The sequence below is a fragment of the Danio aesculapii genome, unplaced genomic scaffold (assembly GCF_903798145.1).
Source record: "Danio aesculapii unplaced genomic scaffold, fDanAes4.1, whole genome shotgun sequence".
Taxonomy (NCBI): domain Eukaryota; kingdom Metazoa; phylum Chordata; class Actinopteri; order Cypriniformes; family Danionidae; genus Danio; species Danio aesculapii.
Window position 1 is genome coordinate 1,298 of NW_026613802.1, and position 21,617 is coordinate 22,914.

A 21,617-nucleotide genomic window follows, 5' to 3' on the forward strand; every position below is an offset into this window, starting at 1 on the left:
ATATTTGACTAGATATTTTTCAAGACACTTCTATACAGCTTAAAGTGACATTTAAAGGCTTAACTAGGTTAATTAGGCAAGTCATTGTATAACAGTGGTTTGTTCTGTAGACAATCGAAAACAAATATGCTTAAAGGGGCTAATAATTTTGACCTTAAAATGTTTTTTAAAACATTAAAAACTGCTTTTATTCTAGCCGAAATAAAACAAATAAGACTTTCTCCAGAAGAAAAAATATTATCAGACATACTGTGAAAATTTCCTTGCTCTGTTAATCATCATTTGGGAAATATTTCAAAAAGAAAAAAAAAATCACAGAAGAGCTGTGAGAACGGATTAAAATGTTATTTCCAAAAATGGATGTAGTTTTATGACTGTAGTTTAGTGAACCCTGCGCACATGAAGATAGAAATAAAGTGATTTTGCTGTAGTTTTGATGGAAAGTAATCCTAACAGAGGGTTTCTCTTCACAGGTGAGCAGGATGAATCTGTGTGCAAGTCGTACATCACCCAAATCAAAAACCTGCGTCTGCAGATCGAAGACTGTGAGTCTCGAACGGTGGCTCGTATCCGACAGCCTGTGGATAAAGATCCGCTCAGAGACTGCATTCAGAAAACTGCTGACCAGAAGGTACGGCAGAAACATGCACTTCTAATAATAATAATAACAACAAAAACGTTTCATTTTATGTATACAAGTATGCTATGTCAACTTAAAAAAAATCATGAAAAAAATGCATCCACTCTATAAAAGTTTTTCAAATAATATTACTAAAGGGACGTTTTAATAGACAATCCTATTTCAGTCTCTCTACCGAATGTTTAATTGTATGTTACTGTGAATTTACTAACAATTTTAGTCACACTAACACTAACATGAACTAAGTATGAACAATACTTGTACAGCATTTATTAGGGGTGTAACGATACACTCAGCTCACGATACAATGTGTATCACGATATAGTGTTCACGATTCGATATGTATCACGATATTGGGAATAAAAATTTAAACTGAAATGCAAATAAAAGATTTATTTAAAAAATTACCAAGTAAACAATTTTCAATGTATTTCTTTTGTTTCTTTTTGTTGTTCTTTAAGAAAATAACTAAAATTAAGGAACATTTAAGTAAAGGTGCAAAAATAAAAAACATTGCATTCTATTCAAGTCAATTTTCTCACGATTCTGTAGATGTAAAATAAAGGTGAATATGAGTAGGCTGTTATTATTGTTATTTCTCAGACTTATGGTAAAACAACAATAATATTGTGTGTAGGTCTACTGTTGGTTAAAATGCTAAATTTTGAATAGACTTTGAATAATGGACTTGAACAGACTTTAAATATGTCCTGGTCATTAATGCACAGTAAAGTGATGACATCAGAATACAACTATTCATAATTCTGAAGTTGTGTTATTATGTTTGAGACATATGCGTGCAATCTGTCATTAACATTATTATTAGACCATTAATTCACTAGTAAAATCAGACATTTGTCATTATCAGATTCCCTATTGCATTATATTCAATATTATATAGGCTAGAATAGTTATACTCCCTGCTGAAAAATCCAGCTTAAACCAGCCTAGGCTGGTTGGCTGGTTTTAGCTGGTCGACCAGCCTGGTTTTAGAGGGGTTTTGGCCATTTCCAGGCTTGTTTCCAGCCATTTCCAGCCTGACCAGCTAAGGACGAGCTAAATCCAACTAAAACCAGCTTGACCAGCCTGGTTTAAGCTGGACATAGCTGGTTTTGGCTGGTCAAGCTGGTTTTAGCTGGTCATTTTCCAGCCTGACCAGCTAAGACCAGGCTGGAAATGGCTGGAAACCAGCCTGGAAATGACCAAAACCCCTCTAAAACCAGGCTGGTCGACCAGCTAAAACCAGCTAACCAGCCTAAGCTGGTTTAAGCGGTTTTTTTTAGTAGGGCTGACACTGTTAAACATTTATTCTCATGAATACATCATTACATGAAGACAGAAATGACATTTTTGGGTGAATTGTACCTTGTAAACACAGTATGTGACTCTTTCAACACCATTGGGAGGTATGCATGTCGCTGAGCAAAGTATGTAAAACAAGGTGAAGACTTCGGTTGTGTTTGACCCAGTATGTGTGTCAAAAAGCAATGTCTGTAATACCGAAATGTTGCCAGACGTCCGACTTTGAGAGGATGGGCCATCCTGTATTTCAACTCCACTCATCTTGACCTGGCAACGTTACTGCTGCTAGTTCAATCTGAACTCACATGTGACAGCAGCTCACTAATAAGAGAAAACGGACGTCATATCGTAATAAAATCGTCATAACGCCACGATGCATATTGTGACATTTTTGCATCGCAATAAATCGTACCACGATAAATCGTTACACCCTTAGCATTTATTAATCATAGTTCAACATTTACTAATGCATTGATAAAATTCAAAGTTGTGCTTGTGAACATTAGTTAATGAATCTATTTTATTACACTTTACTTAAAGAGGTGTTCATAAAACTGTCATGAAACCTTTCTAATCATGATATGCCACGAATGTGAATGAGATTTTATTCATGCTTATGACAACTGTCATTAAGTGTCATTAGCTCAGTTATGTCATTTTAAATGCAAAGGTGATATTGTATGTTATAACACCTTGACATTAACAAATACATCACAAGCTGTTTTTGTCTTTATGACAACTTGACATTACCAAGACAGCAAAACTTGTCATAAATCTGTCATGAGGCATTATAATTGTGTCATGAATGTTTTTCTGATCATGTTTTCAGTGGAACAAACTGTATTTGTCATTAAAATGCCTCATTAAAAGTGTCGTTACTCTTTCACATAATTTTTGTAACAGCGTCATTAATATTTAAAGACATTTCAATGACAAATTTCGATTGTACCACTGTAGATGAGGTAAAAAAAAAAAGATTAAGGATGCTGTTATAACACACATTTATAATGGCTTCATGACAATCATGTTTATGACAGGTTTATGTCAAGTTTTGTTGTCTTGGTAATGTCAATGTCAATCCAATGACACTTAATTACAGTTGTTTAAGCATGAATAAAATCTCATACACATTCATGACAAGTTTCATGTCATGATTGTAATGGTGTAATTGACCGTGTTTTCCCCCTCCTATTGTTTTGTTTTGGTTTGTTTGTGATTGTTAATATTGTAAATATATTGTACACAGTAAGAGGCAGTAGGGGTGGACGCCACACTTTTCTTTTTGTAAATATTTTCACCTGTTTTTTTGTTCTTAGTCAGGGAGGTAGGTGTAGATTTTGTATTTATTTCTGCTATTTTATTAGGTGTAGTTAGTTTTATTTGGGTGTTTAGTTAGTGTGTATTTTTGTTTATTATTTTTCTGTGGGTACACTCCGAGGTAGTTGGCTTTACTTTTTTTTTGGTGATAAACACAAATAAAAAGACAAATTAAGAGACCCTACACAAAAGAGTCATCAAAAGTCATTTTATTTGTCGGGTGTTCTTTTATGTTGCGGCCTTGACCCTAGACCAGGGTCGTAACCAACCCAGGCTCATTCTGAGAACGTAGTCCCGGGGACATTTCTGGAGACCGCGAAATACGTCCCGGGAGGTACGTGTTTTTGCAGTTTTTGTTTTCGCGAGTCCGCGAGAGGCCGCTATGCGCGCTTTTTCCCGCGATGTTCTCGCGTAAACCCGCTAGAGGCCGCTGTCGAACGACCTTCCGCCTGTCTGCCTGGATGACAGAATGATTGACCGTGCGACCGGCCAATCGGCTGACCCACCCTCCTCCGTCCCTAAACCCAACCAACGACGATTCACAAAAGCCGTCCAGAAAAAGAAAAGCCCTCGTCTGATTTTTACCACGTTTTCAGATTTTGACCACATTCTCACCCTGTGACGAACTTGAATTTTGTTTTTGTTTTCTTACCTGATTCGTCGTCGTCGTGGTCAGCCCCTCTCTGCGCCTCGAGTCCGCCAGAGTACACGAAGAGCTAACCGGACAAACTGGTTGCAGCGGGAAAGCCCTCCACACGGAGGCGAGCGGCCGGCAGGCCGGTAAGCGCCGAAGGGAACGGCGTCACACCGCCCCGCAGCGTTCGCTTAAAAAAATTAAATGCAGCCGTATGTACCCCCCGGCTACGTATTTCGCGGTCTCCAGAAACGTCCCCGGGACTACGTTCTCAGAATGAGCCTGGGTTGGTCGTAACATTTATAAACACAGAACAAAGATCAATAAATGTATTGTTCATTGTTTGTGTATAGAATAACTAACATTAACTAATGATGTTAGTAATGTTTTACAGCAATTTCTTACTGAAAATCTCCCTGCATCAATTTATTTCCACTGTAAATGTTTTTTTTTTTTTAATATAATTCTTCTTCTGATTACCGTGTAATATGTGTTAGACTGTGCCGCTTGTGTATTTGGCTCGATCGGCTCTTCAGAGAGTTTCTGTGTGTCTCTCCAACAGAAGTTGCATGTGGAGCTGGACGGCATCAAGAAGAACCTGGATAAAGTGTCTGAGAAAGCGGAGGAGGTGCTGTCCTCCGCAGATCAGTCCAGCGCTCCAGTCCTGCGCTCAGAGCTGGACATCACCCTGCAGAAGATGAATCAAACCTATAGCCTGTCCTCCGTCTACCTGGAGAAGTACGATACGCTCTTAGTTCTGTGCACAAATACACGCTTTCACAGTATCAGTGGCATTATGATGCTCTAATTAAGAAGTTGGGGATCACACGACAGTAGCTGTGTTTCTATCCACCAATTTTATACGCATTTTGGATACGCGCATTAAAAAAATGGTGTTAATGTTAATAAATGTTCAAAATGCGCATTAAAAACGTATGCGCTTAAAGTTTTTATTTGATAAAAAAAGATGTGCATAAACTACGATGGAAACACTTTTACCGAACAAATTCCAGTATGTGCATTAAAAAAAGTCATGTGATTTTGTTATAAGAGATCATGTGATGATGAAAATGTGTGTGAATGGATAAACCAGCAGGCTGAGCACACTGTAAAATATCTGAAATGTTGTTTTGGTCTTTATAAACACCGTAAACCATTTCAGTTTTAGTGTTATTATATTATAAATGACCTCCAGAAGAGTCAAGAGCGTCTGTGCTCCACGTCTCACGCCTTCAAATGCCACCACATGTTCACTGCATGTAGGTTGTTTTCTGAGGCACGGGTAATTTATTAAATAAAGAAAAGATTCACGCAGCTTCTCATACCACAGCAAATTCCATTTTTATATTTGGCGCCAGTTAATCAGGAAGTGACGATTTTGTTCTCACTGGATGGAAACGCTGCTTTATTTGCACGTCTTTTATGCGATAATTCAGTTTTGCGCATAAATTTAATTCGCATCTTTGGATGGAAACATAGCTAGTGACTATGTTCACATGGACATCAGTAATCGAATTATTTCCCTTAATCTGAATATGACAATATTATGATTAAGGTGTGTACATGAGTTGCTTTTTGATTGTTCTTTTCATGCTCCTGTGTTCATGTTATAGCACATAGTCCGATTAATATCCTCACGTCACCATTCAATGATAAATTCCTTCGGCGTACTACAAAATGGGAATAGTTTGAATAAGGTGTTTACATGTCTGTACTGCACTTCTATAATGCAGTTAAATAGGAATACTCTACATGTTTTAATTCGATTTCTGTTTAGTGTGATTACGACTAGTAGATAGTCGGAAGAAGTTGTTGACATTGCAGACTCTTAATCGGAATGTTGTTTTATTCGTATTAATATCTATGATTACGTGTTGGTGGCCGTACTCAGTGAGGGGCACAGGGGTCTCTTGGTGATTAAAAAAAATCTAATACATTTTACTAAACTATTAAAATTGCCATATGTTTTCCAAAACTAAATTAAAACTATATTAAAGAAATAGTTCACGCAAAAAAATTTAAATTAACCCACTATTTCTGATTCATCAGTGGTTCCAAACCTTTATGTGATTTTTCTTCTGAACACATAAGAAGATATTCTGAAGAAAGCTGGAAACCTGTAACTATTGACTTCCATAGTTGGAAAAACAAATACTATGGAAGTCAGTTGTTACAGGTTTCCAGCTTTCTTCAGAATATCTTCTTATGTGTTCAACAGAAGAATCGTCATTTAACTCTGGTTCAAACTATACAATTATTGTTCATTTAAATCAAAAATATTAATTGTGGTCAAATGACATTCACACAAAGTAAAAATATTGTTTAATATAGAGACACTAGGCGATGCAGTGGCGCAGTATGTAGTGCTGTCGCCTCACAGCAAGAAGGTCACTGCTTCGAGCCGTGGCTGGGTCAGTTGGCGTTTCTGTGTGGAGTTTGAATGTTCTCCCTGCGATCGCGTGGGTTTCCTCTGGGTGCTCCGGTTTCCCCCACAGTCCAAAGACATGCGGTACAGGTGAATTGGGAAGGCTAAATTGTCCGTAGTGTATGAGTGTGTATGAATGTTTCCCAGAAATGGGTTGCGGCTGGAAGGGCATCCGCTGCGTAAAACATGTGCTGGATAAGCTACCGGTTCATTCTGCTGTGGCGACCCCGGATTAATAAGGGGACTAAGCCGAAAAGAAAATGAATGAATGAATGAATGAATGAATAGAGATGCTATATATATAATTTTACTTCAGTACAAAGTAGAAAACTATCTTTTCTAACCTTTATCAAATTAACCAGATCAAAGTATAATCTTGCTTTCGACCAACCTAAAAAAAATACTGTAATTTACTTAATTGATTGATAAATTACTCTCAAATTATAATTTTGAAAATGAAAAGTCTAATTTAATATTAATCTAAATATTTATTCTGCCCAAGGAAAAAAATACATTGGTACAGTGTATACAAAGGTCAATAAAAAGGTAAAATATTGTTTTATACTTTGGTTCAACTTAAAATCAAACTGCAAGTAAAGCTGTACTTTGGATTAAACTACAGGGTGATTCAAAAAGAATACCACAACTTTGATAATCTGTATTTAATCAAAGAAACATGATGGAACCTTGGGTAATTAATCAAAGTGGAGTACTTAACAGAGTTTTTTTTCAAGTTTATAGATGTTCAGTATGACCCCCTCCAGACACTCGAGTGACATCAGACCGAAAGTTGTGGTATTGTTTTTGAATCAACCTGGATAATAAATACATATAATGTTAGTCAATGCTATTGCTAGATATTTTATTTTCAATAATGAGGTAAAATATCTGCTTTATTCGATGTTTGATGTAATCTCAACTGAAACATGAAGAGACAGTGCGATATAGTGTAGCTCCTCCCCTTTTTAAAAAAACAACCAATAGTGTTTTGTTTTATCACCGCTCTGCCAGTGAGAGTGGTTGAGCTCAAGCACATCAAATAAAAAGTACATGTGAAGCGTCTTGAAGGAGGCGGGGCATGTCAGACACTAGAGAGCATTTGATTGGTCAGAAGATTAGATGAGAAACTGAAGTATGAGGTGATGTGAAAAAAAAAGTTGATCCATTCAAGCGAAAGTAACAAACTACAAGCTTTACATGTTTATATCAATTTTATATCTTCTAAACGTGAATTTTGTCACTGTTTTGGAGCACATTAGCTTATAGATATCTTAAAAACTAACAATACTGATACTAACATCTAAAAAAACTTTATTTTCATTTCATGGGACCTTTATTAATGTATAAAACTCTTTCCTCTGCAGGCTTAAGACAATAGAGGTGGTGATCCGCAACACACAAGGGGCAGAAGATGTTGTGAAGAAATATGAGAATCGCCTGCGTGAGGTTCACACAGTTCCTACAAACGTACAGGAGGTGGAGAATTACTGCTCGGAGCTCAAGGTAACGTGGGGGGTAATACATTTACATTTAGTCATTTAGCACAGTGGTTCTCAAACTGGGGGTCGCAGAATAGTTTCAAGGGGTCGCGAGAGTGATTTAAAAATTGTGTAATTTTCAGTGATTATAATAAATATTTTTCAGTATTACTAGTGAAAGCTAATATTTTCAGATTTTTTAAAAGATATTACTGATTCATAAAGTATTTAGGACACATTCAGGCAGAATGCATCTTTGTACTTGAAACGCAGCCTTTAGGAACAGTTTAAAACTTTCATGACAACTTGCCGCAGTAAACAAAGCCTTCAACGCTTGCCCCGCCTTCACGCTCTTCTTATTGGCCCACTGCTTTAAGAACTGAACACGAATGATTGGTTAAAATCCGCAGTCAATCACTCAGTCAACGCCTCCTGTCTTCAGATGACAGGAGCTACAACCGCGAAAATATAAAGCGCTGAAGATAAGAGAATGAAAACAACACTGACAGATTTAGTTTTAGAAACCACCTAAAGCTACAAATAATGGCACATCTGATTACTGATCATGTGCTGAATGTTAATCCACCATCTACATTTTTCGAAGAGTGAATAAAAGACTTTCATTGGCTTCAAGTCCGCCATGATAATAACTAAAGCATTCACTGTAAAGTCTGTGGGACGGAATTTTCAGGTAACTGTTTACCACATCTACACATTTTAAGCACGAGAGATTTTGTTTAATCCTTTATTTAATCGCCAGATAATGTTAAAGTTATATGTAAAATTTAACACCACGTACACCTTCGCAAAAGGGCTTGCACTGACTAAGAATAAACTAATATTGCAGCTCATGAAAAGACAGGTATTGCTATTAAAATGACGTATGCAAATAATAAGGTATATGTCAAAAGCATCTGTGCAATATCAGACACCAGGCGTGAGAACACGGCACAGTTATCATTAACAGATTCATTCATGAATTCATGTCAAGCAGTGCGTGCAGGGCCGGTGAGCGGTCCGTCCGTCTATCTTTTGGTCACTCAATTATGCTATAAAAATGTGTTTTCTTGTGATAACGGGATTTCATTGAGACATATTTTCCTCACGCATGCATATATATTTTTTTTGCTTGTTAGTTTTGATTATTGTTGATTTCAAATGCATTAAATCTGTTTATAAAACTTGTAGTAACATAGCGATAATTGGTGGGAGCCACTAAATTTTGGCTGGTGCGGCTAAATTTTTAAAGTTAGGAGCACCAGTACTACCAAGCAAAAATGTTAATTTCAGGCCCTGTAATGTATAGTAAATATAGTTAAAATAGTGTGAACAGCTTAAAAAGGTTATTTTTATTGTTTGTATATGCTTTGGTAGTGGGGGGTCGCGAGTTCTTGACGATCTTACATTGGGGGTCGCTGGTTTAAAAGTTTGGGAACCACTGATTTAGCAGACACTTTTGTCCAAAGCGACTTACAAATGAGGAGGCATTCAGCTATTCAACGATTCAAGGCAATACACACAAGAAGTGCTAGTTATTTAAAGGAGTTTAGTGCTAGAGTAGAAGTTTTTTTTGAGAAAGAGAGAGAAGGAGAGAGAGAAAATGCTTCTTAGAGGTGGTTTTGGTATTATTCACCGGGGTTCAGGTGTTCTCTGAAGAGATAGGTTTTTAGTTGTCATTTAAAGCAGTGGTTCTCCACTGGTTTGGCCATGGGACCCACGTTTTTACATGGTCATCACATGACCCCAATTTTTAGGAACTATTATATAATTTTAGGAATTATAATTATTTTGTATTTATTTGTTAACATACACAAGTAGTGACAGATAAATCATAAGGAAATCACAGAGATCCACAAATAAAGAATATTTTATTGCTGTCATTAAACAAAATGTATGCACTTGTGATGCCCTTAGCTCTTGAAGTGGTCTTTGAAAATAGTCCACAGGTTTGTCCTTGCAACAGGGATGTTTGGTTTCTAAATGTCGTTTTAATTTAGAAGGTTTCATGCTCTCTTGTGATAGGTTTTATGCCTTTTTATGTCGTCAGTATATGTAATTCCATACTTTACATATTCGGGGTCGTACTTGCGTTTCGACATATTTGTTTCTATAATTAATTGAAATTTCACATGTCAAACGGTACAGTTGTTGCGCTCGCATTTCAAAATAAAAGTCCGGTATAAGCAAAACAAGTAAAAAAAGTAAACATTTGTTGTTTTTTTGACCACACACTCCGTGACACACTGAAAATGTTCCTGCGACCCACCAGTTGAGAAACACTGATTTGAAGGATACCAGTGTGTCAGAGTGGGAATGGGAAGATCATTTCACCAGTGAGGAAAATTCAATGAAAAGGTTTTGGAAAGTGACTTATAGCCTCTCAGTGATGGTACCACAAGGCAGTGCTCACACCCTGATCGGAGGCTCCTGGAGGGGGGATGTAGACCTTCAGGAGCAGGTGGAGGCAAGAGGGTGCAGAGCCAGAGGCTGTCCTGTAAGCAAGCATCACTGATTTAAACTTGATCCGAGCTTCAACTGGTAACCAGAGGGATGTTACATGGGCTCTCTTTGGCTCATTGAAGACTAGATGAGCTGCAGCATTCTGGATCATCTGACAAGAGCTTGGACTAAAAGTTGAGCAGCAGGATCTGTTCAACTTTTAGTCCGAGCTCTTGTCATTTCAAGACTGGACTACTGCAATGCTCTTCTAGCTGGTCTCCCATCCTGCTCTTGTAAGCCTCTACAGATGATCCAGAATGCTGCAGCTCGTCTAGTCTTCAATGAGCTAAAGAAAGCCCATGTAACACTTCTCTTTATCTCACTATATTGGTTAGCTGTTGAAGCTCGGATCAAGTTCAAAACACTGATGTTTGCTTGCAGGACAGCCACTGGCACTGGATCCTCTTACCTCCACCTGCTCCTGAAGGTCTACATTCCTTCCAGGAGCCTCCAGTCAGGGTGGAAGCACAGCCTTGTGGTGCCCTCGCTGAGATTCTATAGGTCATTTTCCAAAACCTTTACGTTCAATGTTCCTCGCTGGTGGAATGATCTTCTCATTCCCACTCGGACTGTGGACACACTGGTATCCTTCAAACGACAACTAAAAACCCATGTCTTCAGAGAACACCTGAACCCTGGTGAATAGTCTTAGTCTTAAACAGCAGTTGGAAAATCTAATTCTACAGGAGGGATAATATTTATTTCTTCAGCTGTATATCTATATTGTGTGATGTAGTTATATAATTTATGTGTGGTGATGAAGTCTGCTTGGTTGGTGTGTGTTCAGACGATGCGTGCGGACGCAGAGAAGCAGCGGCCGGTGTTCGACGATATGGAGGGTGAGCTGGCCAAGGCCTCAGCGGTCAGCCAGCGGATGGTCCAGATCCACACGGAGCGGGACGCTGAGCTGGAGCACTACAGACAGATGCTGGGCAGCCTGCAGGAGCGCTGGCGGGCAGTCTTCGCCCAGATGGACCTGCGGCAGCGGGAGCTCGAGCAGCTCGGCCGGCAGCTGGGCTACTACAGGGAGAGCTATGACTGGCTCATCCGCTGGATTGCAGATGCTAAACAGCGGCAGGAGAAGATCCAGGCTGTGCCTATAATAGACAGCAAGACACTCAAAGAACAACTAGCACAGGAGAAGGTACTGAAGAGCTTTGCTTTCCCCTGAGCTGTTCTCACATTAAAATATACTGTAGTAATATAGGAAATATTACAGCGTTTTTGAAGCATACGATACTGTACGAGATGTAACGTATAGTATTTACAACTCTTTGTTAATGAATGATACAGTAGTGTTAACTATTTGATAAACTGTAACATTATCTCTTACAGAAACTTCTGGAAGAAATTGAGAAAAACAAAGAGAAAGTTGACGAGTGTCAGAAATATGCCAAAAACTACATCGATACCATTAAGGTAAGAGACGGTTGCTGAGACATTATATACAGTATATGACTCAATCAAGAATTGCGGCTGCATTTCAAGCTTTCTCTATTCCTTTTCCTTAAACTAGAATGACACAACAAATGTGTAATTTACAGTAAACTGAATCCATTAGTAAAGTATAATGATTCAAAATGTTTAAGGGTGCTTTCACACCTAGAGTTTTGTTTCGGAAACTGACGCGTTTCCCCAGTTAGCGCGGTTTGTTTGGCATCCAGCAATCGCGCTCGGATCTGTGGCAAAACAATCGGTCTGAGACAGCCTCAATAAGGTCGTTTCGGTTCAATTGAAACGAACTCTGGAGCGAATCGATTGTAGTGAGAGAGCAATACGATCCAATGAACTAACGAAACCGACTATTTCACAGTGTATTATGGATATGCAATAGGCATATACGGCTAAATGAAGAGAGAATTATGATGGGGGTAGGTCATTCCTACCAGTTAATGTGCGTTTCATGTCAAATACGAAAGTGAAAGCATGCTGAACTATTAACGAGAGCTGTTTATCCGTTGGCCGAACTGCAGTCTTGGTTTATCTGTTATTTCTCACTATAATGTAAAGCCTATAATGCATAATTCTAGCTAACGGATATGTATGAGAGAGTCTTACCTCTGATTTATATTTGGTGACGATGTCTGAGGGTGTCACCATTCAAACTTAAAGCGCGGCTTTCCGCTTATAATGTCTTATTGCTCATCATCATTCATTAAAATAAGGACGTATGACAGCTGAGCAGGAATCTCCAATATAAACCGTGAAGCTCTGACAATTGTGAGAAGAGTTTACTCGCACGTGACTTGTTTTAGCTATTTTGGTCCATTTAGAAAGTTTGCCATGTGAAAGCGAACTGCACCAAGAACAATATTGTAACAATTTTAATCCCTCTTTCAGAACAAAACAATCAATCTACAGGTGTGAAGTCACCCTAAATGTGATGAGGAACATTTGATTCTGTACTAATTGTTGTTTAACTTATTGTTGAACTTTTTAAACCACTAACAGAGTTAGTCTATCTGCTTTAGATGCTAACCTCAAACTAGACACCACATGGTGTGTCTAAAACACAATGTTATGTATTTAAATTATATTACTGTTTTCAAAAAGTGAATGCGAAATTCACTGAAATAATCACAGTAACAGAGTTGACAAATAATTACTCATTTCTTGGTGTATCCTAAACATGTTAGACAAATGAATGAGAGAAGAATATTGACATGCCAAAGAAAAAAAAAAAAACAGATAACTTGACATAATTTGTGTTATTATTCAAAACTGTTCATTAAAATGTTTGTTTCTATCTAGGAGAGTAAGATTTTTTTTTACTTAGTTTTTATTGACTTTTTAGGAACATATAACCAGTGGGAACAAAACAAACAAATCTAAAATAATAATACATATATACATCAATATTCATATATACATACATATATACGTATATAGGCAAATACATCCATTCCACACATGTATATCTTTATACATACATATATAAAAATATGAAAATAATCAAATAAAATAATAAATAAACAATACATAAATAAAATAAGTATAAAGTAAAATATAATAAAAGGTTGCCAAGCATATTTTCACAATGATGTATAACCTCTAGAATTATGTAAATGTTCAATTATAGATAATTATATTGTCATTGTGGAGGAAAGCCAGCCATTTACTCTATTTCTTTTCAAAGATCTCTAATTGTAATCGAAGAGCATGTGTCATTTTTTCCATTTCCTGAACTTATGCTATAATATTGGACTATTCATCTTTATTTGGTGGGTCTTCTTTATACCATTTCTGGGTTATAGCTTTTTTACTTGTTGCCAAAAATATCTTCAATAGATATCTATCCTCCTTTTTAAGTTTAATAGGAATATCTCCTAGATCAAATGATCTAGGAATATGAGGAATATGAGATCTATGAATAAGATCAAAAATATCATTGATGGCGGAGTACACGATTTCCCAAAAACTGTTCATTCTTGAGCACTGCCAGAATATATACGCATGATGTGCCTCTTTTACCCCACAGTTCCTCTAACAAGGATGAGTAGTCCCCGATTGTAATGATTTAATTTTTGGTGTAATAAGAAAATCGAATTAAGTTTTTCCAATAAAACTCACGCCTCATTCTTGAGCTTGTTGAGGTGTGTGAGACAGCACATATTTTAACCCATTGATCTTGATTCAGAATAATGCCTACTTCCTTTTCCCATTTTAATCTTATATAGTTTGCTGAGAGTCCTCTAGAATTACTTATTGCTCTATATAATTAAGAAGTTGTTTTAGTCATACTTTTCTTGTATGTCAGGGAGTAAGAAATTTATCTAGGAGATGCAAAATGTACCTGCAATTCCGTACATCTGTTTTATTTTACAATTTGTTTTTGTGGTGATACATTTTTTTGTTTCCTCCAGGACTATGAACTCCAATTGGTTGCCTACAAAGCTCAAGTGGAACCTCTGACTTCTCCTTTGAAGAAAACCAAGATGGAGTCTGCCTCTGATAACATCATTCAAGAGGTTAGACAAGGATAATTTGCAGATTTTGAATTCTCTCGTTTGCATAGATTAATGTGGATTTATATTGTTATCTTGTAAAACAGCACATCGTACCAACTCATTTCATCTGAATGATCTTTTTTCATCATAGTATGTAACTCTGAGAACCCGCTATAGTGAACTGATGACTCTGACCAGTCAGTACATCAAGTTCATCACAGACACCCAGCGCCGCCTGGAGGACGAGGAGGTGCGTGACACCAGGGGTCCCTGTTCATACCAAACTAACTCAACACACTAACATTAACCAACCCAACCCAACCAACCACACTCATCAGAAATGAATCATCTAGATATAATTAATGTATGGGTGACTCTATGTTTATTCTGTGCCATTTAGGTACCAAATACCTGCAAGTACTTCAAGCTTTTTCCAAATTATGGCTTAAATATATTAAGCATTAATAACCAATTCATGTTTTAATGAACTTTTACATGGTTATTTTATATAAAAAGTAGAATAGCTCATATTGATTAATGAATAGATAAATTATTAACAGAGCAGAAAATGTCATTTCATTATCACACAGCATCTGATACACACACTAAAGAAAAGCAAGTTGTATGAGGCCCTACTTTTCCTATATACTTCTCTTTTCTCACAACTGAATGTCTTTCAAACCCTAACCTTTGATTTCTTTACCTCTCTTAACTGCTTGCCAGTGCTTTGTCTTGATGATTGCTTGATCTTTTTTGGGCTCTAAAGAGGTAAAACTTTTCACTATGCTCTAGCAATTCCATATCCCTCTTCCATTATCCCTATTCATAAATATTCTGCATTTCCTTCCATCAGGATTACATGATTTAGCCTTTTGTTTGTAATGTTATTGTGCTTTTGTTGTGGATTTCTGATTCTCATAGCTTATAACAATTGATCATTTTGTTGTAAATGAACTGTACGTTTAATTGATTAAACTGGTCTTTATAAATGTATGCATGTAGTGTTAGATTTAATATATTTGGTTTTTGTCTTTGCTTTAAAACTGGTAAATATTGAAATTAAAATGTAAGCCTTTAATATAAAATAGTGTATTGTACATGATAAATGATATTCTTTGAGAATCAGATTCCTGATATTTATATGTATTTTTAATTTCGATGCAATTTAAACCTTTTTTTTCTTCAGTTTTTTGACTGTGAACCTGCATCTGCTTGTCTGTTTAGGGGGCTACTTATATAAGCTATTGCTTACTTTCTATTGTTCTGAAATACTTGCTTTATTTTTTCTGTTCTTCCTTATTTTTCCCCTCCTAACAGTGATATAGCTTTAGAAAAACTGGAATTTTTAACACACTTAAAGTTTGTATTGATTGTGTGTTCGGTTTTCATCCAGTCATGTAGGTAATAGCCCCAACATATTGATTATAACATACTATTAGGCATTTTTTTAAACAGTTTGTTTAACTGGAATGTGGTAACTGGTCTTTAGGGTGCCAGCATTTAGGAGCTTCTACCTTGCATGTAGTGAGAATGTAGTGTTTTGAAGCAATGTCTTGTGTCACCATACATTAATCATATCATGTTACAATAACCCAAATAATTGCATATTTCAGTATTTTTTTACTATTCATTTACCTTAACCCATTTGTCATGTTTGCATCATAATCTTTGTGCTTAATAATAACCATAACACTAAAAGAAATAGTTCACTGTAAAATGAAAAGTTCTCTCATCATTTGCTTATCCTTATGTTATTCCAAACCCCAAATATTATTATTTCTTCCATGGAGCACAACATTAGCTTGACTTCATGTTTTCATTTAGTGGTATTATGAAGGTATTACAAGATCTTCTTACAAAAAGAACCTGTTGTGCTCCATGGAAAAAGGAAATCTAAGAATAATCATATATTGCAAAGGTATCAATGTTTGGAAAAACAGTGAGCAAATGATGGCAAACCTTTCATCTTTGAGTAAACTATTCCTTAACACCCCGTCATGCTTGATCCTAATCATAATTTTCTTTACCATTTACTTCCACTAATACAGAAAGCTGCTGAGAAACTTAAAGCAGAAGAGAGGAAAAAAATGGCTGAAATGCAGGCAGAGTTAGACAAACAGAAGCAGCTAGCTGAAGCTCATGCCAAGGCCATTGCCAAAGCGGAGAAAGAGGCACAAGAGCTCAAGCTCATGATGCAGGAGGAGGTTAGCAAGCGAGAGTTTGTTGCAGTGGATGCTGAAAGGCAAAAGCAGAACATCCAGCTGGAGCTGCATGAGCTCAAAAACCTCTCTGAGCAACAGATAAAATCAAAGAGTCAGCAAGTGGAGGAGGCTCTGCAAAGTCGGGTCAAAATAGAGGAGGAGATCCGTATCATAAGACTTCAGTTGGAAACTACGATGAAGCAGAAATCCACTGCACAGGATGAGCTGATGCAGCTTAGAAGCAAAGCTGCTGAGGCAGAGAGACTTCGCAAAGCTGCTCAGGAGGAGGCCGAGAAACTTCGCAAGCAAGTTAACGAGGAGACCCAGAAGAAGCGGATGGCAGAGGAAGAGTTAAAACTGAAGTCTGAAGCAGAGAAAGAGGCTGCCAGGCAGAAGCAAAAAGCTTTGGATGATCTTGATAAGCTCAAGATGGAGGTGGAGGAGGCTGAGAGACACATGAAGCAGGCGGAGATTGAGAAAGAGCGACAAATCAAACTCGCTCAAGATGCCGCTCAGAAAAGTGCATCAGCTGAGCTGCAGAGCAAGCGCATGTCCTTCGTCGAAAAGACATCCAAACTGGAAGAGTCACTCAGAGAGAAGCACGGGACTGTCATTCAACTGCAGGAGGAAGCAGAACGCCTCAAAAAGCAGCAGGAGGAGGCAGACAAGGCAAGGGAGGATGCTGAGAAAGAGCTTGAAAAATGGAGACAAAAAGCCAATGAGGCTCTTCGCCTAAGGCTCCAGGCGGAGGAAGAAGCCCACAAAAAGACTCTTGCACAGGAAGATGCTGAAAAACAGAAAGACGAGGCTGAGCGTGAGGCTAAAAAACGGGCCAAAGCTGAAGAGTCTGCCCTGAAACAGAAAGACATGGCTGAGCAAGAGCTCGAGCGGCAGAGGAAGCTGGCTGAAAGCACAGCACAGCAGAAGCTCTCTGCCGAACATGAGCTGATTCGCTTGAGGTCTGATTTTGATCATGCCGAGCAGCAGAGATCCCTGCTTGAAGATGAACTATACCGTCTTAAGAGTGAGGTCAGTGCTGCAGAGCAGCAGCGCAAGCAGCTTGAAGATGAGCTTTCCAAAGTTAGAAGTGAAATGGAGTTGCTTTTGCAGCTTAAGTCTAAAGCTGAAAAAGATAGCATGTCTACCACCGAAAAGAGCAAACAACTCTTGGAAGCTGAAGCTGGTAAACTGAGGGATCTTGCAGATGAAGCAGCCAAGCTTCGTGCCATTGCTGAAGAGGCTAAAAGGCAGAGGCAGGTGGCTGAGGAGGAAGCTGCACGACAGAGAGCAGAAGCAGAAAGAATTCTCAAGGAGAAACTTGCTGCCATTAATGAAGCTACTCGCTTGAAAACCGAGGCAGAAATAGCTCTTAAAGAAAAGGAGGCCGAAAATGAACGTTTGCGAAGGAAAGCTGAAGATGAGGCTTACCAGAGAAAGGCTCTTGAAGATCAGGCAAGCCAACACAAGCAAGACATTGAGCAAAAGATCAATCAGCTCAAGAAATCCTCTGAAGTTGAATTAGATAGACAGAAAACAATTGTGGATGAAACTCTTAAACAGAAAAGAATAGTTGAAGAGGAGATTCGCATCTTGAAACTTAACTTTGAGAAGGCTTCATCTGGCAAGCTTGATTTGGAGCTTGAACTAAATAAGCTGAAGAATATTGCAGATGAAACGCAACAAAGCAAACTGCGAGCAGAAGAGGAAGCTGAAAAACTACGTAGGCTTGCCCTCGAGGAGGAAAATAGAAGAAGGGAGGCTGAAGAAAAACTAAAAAAGATTACTGCCGCAGAACAGGAGGCAGCTCGACAGCGCCAAGCTGCCCAAGAAGAAGTAGAGCGCCTCAAGAAGAAAGCCGATGAGGCTAGAAAGCAAAAAGAAGATGCTGATAAAGAAGCGGAGAGGCAAATATATGCTGCCAAAGAGGCTGCAGAGAAAGCAATTACAGCTGAACAGCAAGTCCAGAGTGTTCTTGTTCAGCAGAAGGAGGACAGCCTGGTACAGAAAAGGCTCAAAGAGGAGTTTGAGAAAGCCAAAAGGCTTGCCCAAGAGGCAGAAAAGGCCAAAGAAAGAGCAGAGAAAGAGGCTGCCCTCCTCCGTCAACAAGCAGAAGATGCAGAGCGTCAGCGCCAGACTGCTGAGGTTGAGGCAACCAATCAGGCGAAAGCCCAAGAGGAGGCTGAGAGACTTCGAAAGGAGGCAGAGCTAGAGGCAGAAAAGCGAGCCCAAGCTGAGGCAGCAGCACTGAAACAAAAACAGATAGCTGACGAAGAGATGGCTAGGCACAAGAAGCATGCAGAGCAGACACTTAAGCAGAAGTCTCAGGTGGAGCAAGAGCTTGCTAAAGTTAAACTGCGGTTAGATGAGACCGATAAACAGAAGAGTGTTCTAGATGAAGAGCTTCATCGCCTGAAGGATGAGGTCGGTGACGCTGTTAAACAGAAAGCCCAGGTAGAGGAGGAACTATTCAAAGTCAAGATTCAAATGGAGGAGCTCATTAAACTCAAGCTCAGAATTGAGCAAGAGAATCAGCGTCTCATGCAGAAGGACAAAGATAATACTCAAAAATTCTTGGCTGATGAGGCTGAGAACATGAAAAAGCTGGCTGAGGAGGCTGCCAGGCTCAGCATTGAGGCCCAAGAGACTGCTCGCATGAGACACATTGCAGAGACTGACCTTGCTGAGCAGAGAGCGCTTGCCGAAAAGATGCTTAAAGAAAAGATGCAAGCCATTCAGGAGGCATCTAAGCTTAGAGCAGAGGCAGAAATGCTACAGAGACAGAAGGACCTTGCTCAAGAGCAAGCTCAAAGGTTGCTTGAAGACAAACAACTGATGCAGCAACGGCTCAAGGAGGAAACTGAAGGCTTCCAGAAATCATTGGAGGCTGAACGCCGAAGACAGTTGGATATAACAGCTGAGGCAGAGAGACTTAGACTTCAGGTGTCCCAGCTCAGTGATGCACAGTCTAGAGCTGAGGATGAAGCCAAGAGGTTTAAGAAGCAGGCAGATGATATTAGTGCACGGCTTCATGAGACAGAGCTTTCCACCAAAGAGAGAATGACAGTTGTTGAAAAATTGGAAATACAACGATTGAGCAGTACCAGAGAAGCTGATGACTTACGCAAAGCCATTGCTGATCTTGAGAACGAGAAGGCAAAATTGAAAAAAGATGCTGAAGATTTACAGAAAAAGTCTAAAGAGGTATTGTGTTAAAGATGGCATAAATTGCTGCTTATGTCATTGTTAACCCTCTTTCCAAAAACTAACATTGCTTAATTCAGTTCCTTTTTATAATAATTTTCCAATATTTGATTATTATATACATTATTTCTTTCTCATTAACCATAAAACGAATATTTACATAATTCATAATTGTATGTCTGTATGTTTTTCAGCATGATTTTAACTTTGTTTATGATTCCTTCTTTTACAGATGGCTAATGCTCAGCAAGAACAAATTAAACAGGAGAAAACAATCCTTCAGCAGACATTTATGTCGGAAAAGGAGATGCTGTTGAAGAAGGAAAAACAAATAGAGGATGAAAAGAAGAGGTTAGAGAGCCAATTTGAAGAGGAGGTCAGAAAATCAAAAGCCCTAAAAGATGAGCAAGAACGCCAAAGAAAACAAATGGAGGATGAAAAGATAAAACTCAAGGCCTTTATGGATGCTGCTCTGATAAAACAAAAAGAGGCTGAAAAAGAGATGTTCAACAAACAAAAGGAGATGCAAGAGCTTGAAAGGAAAAAGCTTGAACAAGAAAGGATGCTTGCTGAGGAAAACCAACAACTGCGCGAGAAGCTTCAACAGCTCGAGGTTGCTCAAAAATTCACCCAGGAGATTCACATCCAGACAGATTACAAGAAAGTCCTCAATGGTCAAAGTATTGAAGTTGACGGCACACAGGGTTATCCTGGATTATCTTTCGATGGAATTCGTGAGAAAGTGCCTGCAAGCAGACTGTTTGACATAGGACTTTTAAGCAAAGTGGATTATGATAAGCTCCAGGGTGGTGACACTACTGTCCAAGAACTTAGCAAGACAGACAAACTTAAAACAATTCTCAAGGGCAATAACTGCATCAGTGGCTTGCTTGTTCATCCAAATAAAAAAATGCCTATCTATCAAGCCATTAAAGAAAAGAAGATTGCTCCTGGTACTGGGCTAGTGCTGCTAGAGGCACAGGCTGCTTCTGGATACATAATCGACCCAGTTAAAAACAAGAAACTCTCTGTCAATGAGGCAGTTAAGGAGGGTTTAATTGGACCTGAACTACACAACAAGATGCTGTCTGCAGAGAAAGCTGTCACTGGTTACAAAGATCCATACACAGAGGCCAAGATCTCCCTCTTTGAAGCTCTGAAGAAAGGTCTCATAGGGCAGGATCATGCTATCAGATTGCTGGATGCTCAGATAGCAACAGGTGGCATCATTGATCCCATCAATAGTCATCGTGTGCCAGCTGAAATAGCCTATAAGCAGAGTCAGTTTGATGCAGCCACCAATAAAATTCTACAAAATCCAACTGATGACATGAAGGGATTCTACGATCCAAACACAGAAGAAAATCTGACATACAGTCAGCTAATGGAAAGGTGTATCGCTGATCCAGAAACAAGTCTGCTTCTTTTGCCCATCTCCGAGGAGGCTGCTCAAAATGCCAGAATATTCACTGATGAGGAAACAAGAGATGTGTTTGACAAGACAACAGTGTCTGTGCCATTCGGCAGATTTAAAGGAAAGACTGTTACCATCTGGGAGATAATAAACTCTGAGTACTTCACAGAGGACCAGAAAAAAGACCTCATCCGCCAGTACAAAACTGGTAGGATTACAGTTGAAAAGATCATCAGAATTGTCCTAACTGTGGCAGAGGAAAAAGAGAAGAAGAATGAGATTGCCTTTGATGGCCTGAGATCACCAGTGCCTGCTGCAAAGCTTCTTGAATCCAAAGTTATTGACAAAGACCTCTATAACAAGTTACAGAAAGGACAACTGCTTGTCAAAGATGTGTCAGAGATGGAGCATGTGCGAAATGCGTTGAAAGGCACTCACTGCATTGCAGGAGTAATTGTTGACTCAACCAAACAAACAATGTCATTTTATGATGCCATGAAAAGTGACATGATGAGACCTGGCCCTGCTCTTCATCTCTTGGAAGCACAAGCTGCCACAG

At 38.6% G+C, this 21,617-nt stretch overlaps 1 protein-coding gene across 1 annotated transcript in view; it reads left to right on the forward strand.

Moving 5' to 3' along the window:
• The first annotated feature begins 398 nt into the window (after positions 1–398).
• The window catches only part of LOC130220413 (plectin-like), a 29,360-nt gene continuing 8,141 nt past the window's right edge, over positions 399–21,617 (forward strand). Inside the window, 9 exon segments of the mRNA XM_056452706.1 lie at positions 399–631; positions 4,456–4,631; positions 7,683–7,821; positions 11,083–11,439; positions 11,631–11,714; positions 14,159–14,263; positions 14,394–14,492; positions 16,291–19,644; positions 19,877–21,616. Coding sequence (XP_056308681.1) covers positions 437–631; positions 4,456–4,631; positions 7,683–7,821; positions 11,083–11,439; positions 11,631–11,714; positions 14,159–14,263; positions 14,394–14,492; positions 16,291–19,644; positions 19,877–21,616 — 6,249 coding nt within the window. The 5' untranslated portion in view covers positions 399–436.